Below are 2,285 nucleotides of genomic sequence, written 5' to 3'. Positions count from 1 at the left end.
CGCATCGGAAGAATCAGAATGGTTTCTCTTCAGAGAAAACCGAAGACCTGTTTCCATTTATGTTTGGGATGAGATGAACATCACATCAGGGGGCTTCTTAGGCACACACAGAGGTCAAAGCAAACACCTCCATAGAATGAGGGTTCCATACCACTCGGCAAATCTGAACGCAAGCACTGACCAACATGAACGGTTAGAGCAGAAAGCTGAGACCAGAGCAGTACCCAGCGGACAGGTGTCCATGAGCTGGCGCCGGACCATGCCTCTGGGGCCCAGTCAGTTGTGTTTTTTGTCCTTCAGGTAACTGAAGAGCATCTCCAGGCCCCCCTCCACCAGCTCCGGCAGAGGCTTGGACAACGGGTTATGGGAAATGTGGAGCCCTTTGTCCATAGGATTCCAAGCAATCCGCCCCAGTCTCCACAGCAGGTAGAGCTCGTCCGGGAGGGTCTGGATGTCATTGTTGTTCAAGTTCAGCAGCTCCAGTCTGGTGAGCAGGCAGAGCGACCGCGGGAAGGAGTGGATGTTGTTGCTCTCGGCGATGAAGATCTGCAGACTGGCCAGACACTGAATGCTCTCGGCGATGTTTTCCAGGCGATTAGAACCCACGTGCAGGAAATCCAGCTCCTTCAGCGCAAACACGCAGACGGGGATGTGAGCGAAGTAGTTGTTGCTCAGGTTTAGCTTTCGCAGCCTGGAGAGGTCGGCGAAGCTGGCGGGAAGCTGGGAGAGGCAGTTGTGGGACAAGCTCAGGACCTCCAGGCTTCTGCAAGCGCTCAACTCGGCGGGCAGCTCGGTCAGGCAGTTCATGTTCACGAACAGGACCTTGAGGCTCTTGAGGAGGCTGATTTCCCGGGGCAGGCTCCGCAGGCGGTTCCCGCAGAGATTCAAGACCACCAGCCGGCTCAGCTTCCCCACATCGGGCGGGAGAGCCCTGAGCTGGTTGTGAGACAGATTGAGCTTCTGGACCTCAGACAAGCTCCACAGAAAGTCGGGGACGTCCGTCATGCCCTTGGTGACCAGGCTGAAGCTGACGTGACGCATGCCCCGCTTCAGCAGAGCCCGGGGGTCCTTTCCCGAGAGCAGACTGTCGTCCCACGAGGAGAAGGGCTGCCTCCCTCGGAGCAGGACCATCCCCCTGGGGCCCTTGTCCCTGCAGCAAGCCCTTGACTGCTTGGCTCCCATCTTCCTTCCTTTCCACTCACTGGCCTCTGGAGAGGCAGGGAGGGGGTCCCCACCTGCCGAAAGCTGAGCTGCTGCTGGCAGGAAGCTCACAGAGGGGTCTCAGCAGGGCCTTGCAGGGGCCCGAGCCGTCCCGCCGTGGTCCAGCCCCGAGGGTGGGTTTAGGTGGCCTCTCTCAGAACAGCCGGACTGTAATGATACGCTCGTCCCTGAGACTGCGGAACTGAACCACTCAAGTCCCTCTGACTGCCACAAGGCAGCTGTCACTGTCATTCGGCCCCAGTTTTATTGGCCTGGTGTGTGTGCAAAGAGGTCACGGGGAGGCTGCACCTAACTTAGCCTTCTCAGCTTTTCTTGGATATTGGAGCTGAGCAGGTGATAAAGCAGCCCATCCCCAAAAAGCAGCAAAGTGGAGAAAGAAAGCCAACCGTGCAAGGGCCAGACCGTGTGCGTGGCCACGGGAACTCATCCAGACCCCTTCAGAGTGACCGTGAGCTTCATGAACGCTAGTGACAGAGCTCTGTTTCTGAAGCCGCGATGGTCAGATGATATGGCACACACCTGTTTTCAAACTTTGATGAGTTGCACAGTTGTGAAAAAGTCATGGGAGGAGCCTGGACACCTGCAGTCCTCCCCCAGGGTTAAGGTTTCTGCACGGCGCTTGTCACAGGTGACTCCATGAGGAGAGGATGAAGGGGCCCAGACCCCGCCATGTTCATTTCAACCAGAGACGCTCTGCGGTCCTCTGCTTCACTCTGGGCTTCTGGATGGAATAAGACACGCTTTACATGTTCGAGTGGCTGCCTTAGTAAGGTTAGCACGGGATGCCTGTTGTCCTTGAAGAGCAGTGTGGATCACCTCCCTGGAACACACCAACCAATCAATCTCTCTCTCCCCTCTTCCTCCCTCCTTCAACACACTCTTTCTTGAATTAAAATGGTTCATTTATACCTCTAAGTATGTAGGGTTAACTATTGGCATCATGAGCTGAAAACTGTGTCCCCCCCAAATTTCAAATATTGAAGTCCTAACCACCCCCGACCTCCTTGTACCTCAGATGTGACTGTATTTGGAGATAAGGCTATGTGAGGACACAAGGAAGAGAC

At 55.7% G+C, this 2,285-nt stretch overlaps 1 protein-coding gene across 1 annotated transcript; it reads right to left on the bottom strand.

The window, feature by feature from the left end:
- Positions 1–276: 276 nt before the first annotated feature.
- LRRC30 (leucine rich repeat containing 30) lies at positions 277–1,182 on the bottom strand (the record flags this gene model as incomplete). Its single annotated transcript, XM_082700018.1, has 1 exon — positions 277–1,182. The coding sequence occupies one exon, from the start codon at positions 1,180–1,182 to the stop codon at positions 277–279; it is 906 nt and encodes a 301-aa protein (XP_082556144.1).
- Between the last annotated feature and the right edge of the window lie 1,103 nt (positions 1,183–2,285).

This window comes from Mustela nivalis (assembly GCF_964662115.1).
Source record: "Mustela nivalis genome assembly, chromosome: 14".
Classification (NCBI taxonomy): Eukaryota; Metazoa; Chordata; class Mammalia; order Carnivora; family Mustelidae; genus Mustela; species Mustela nivalis.
This window is presented reverse-complemented; position numbering and strand designations above follow the sequence as displayed.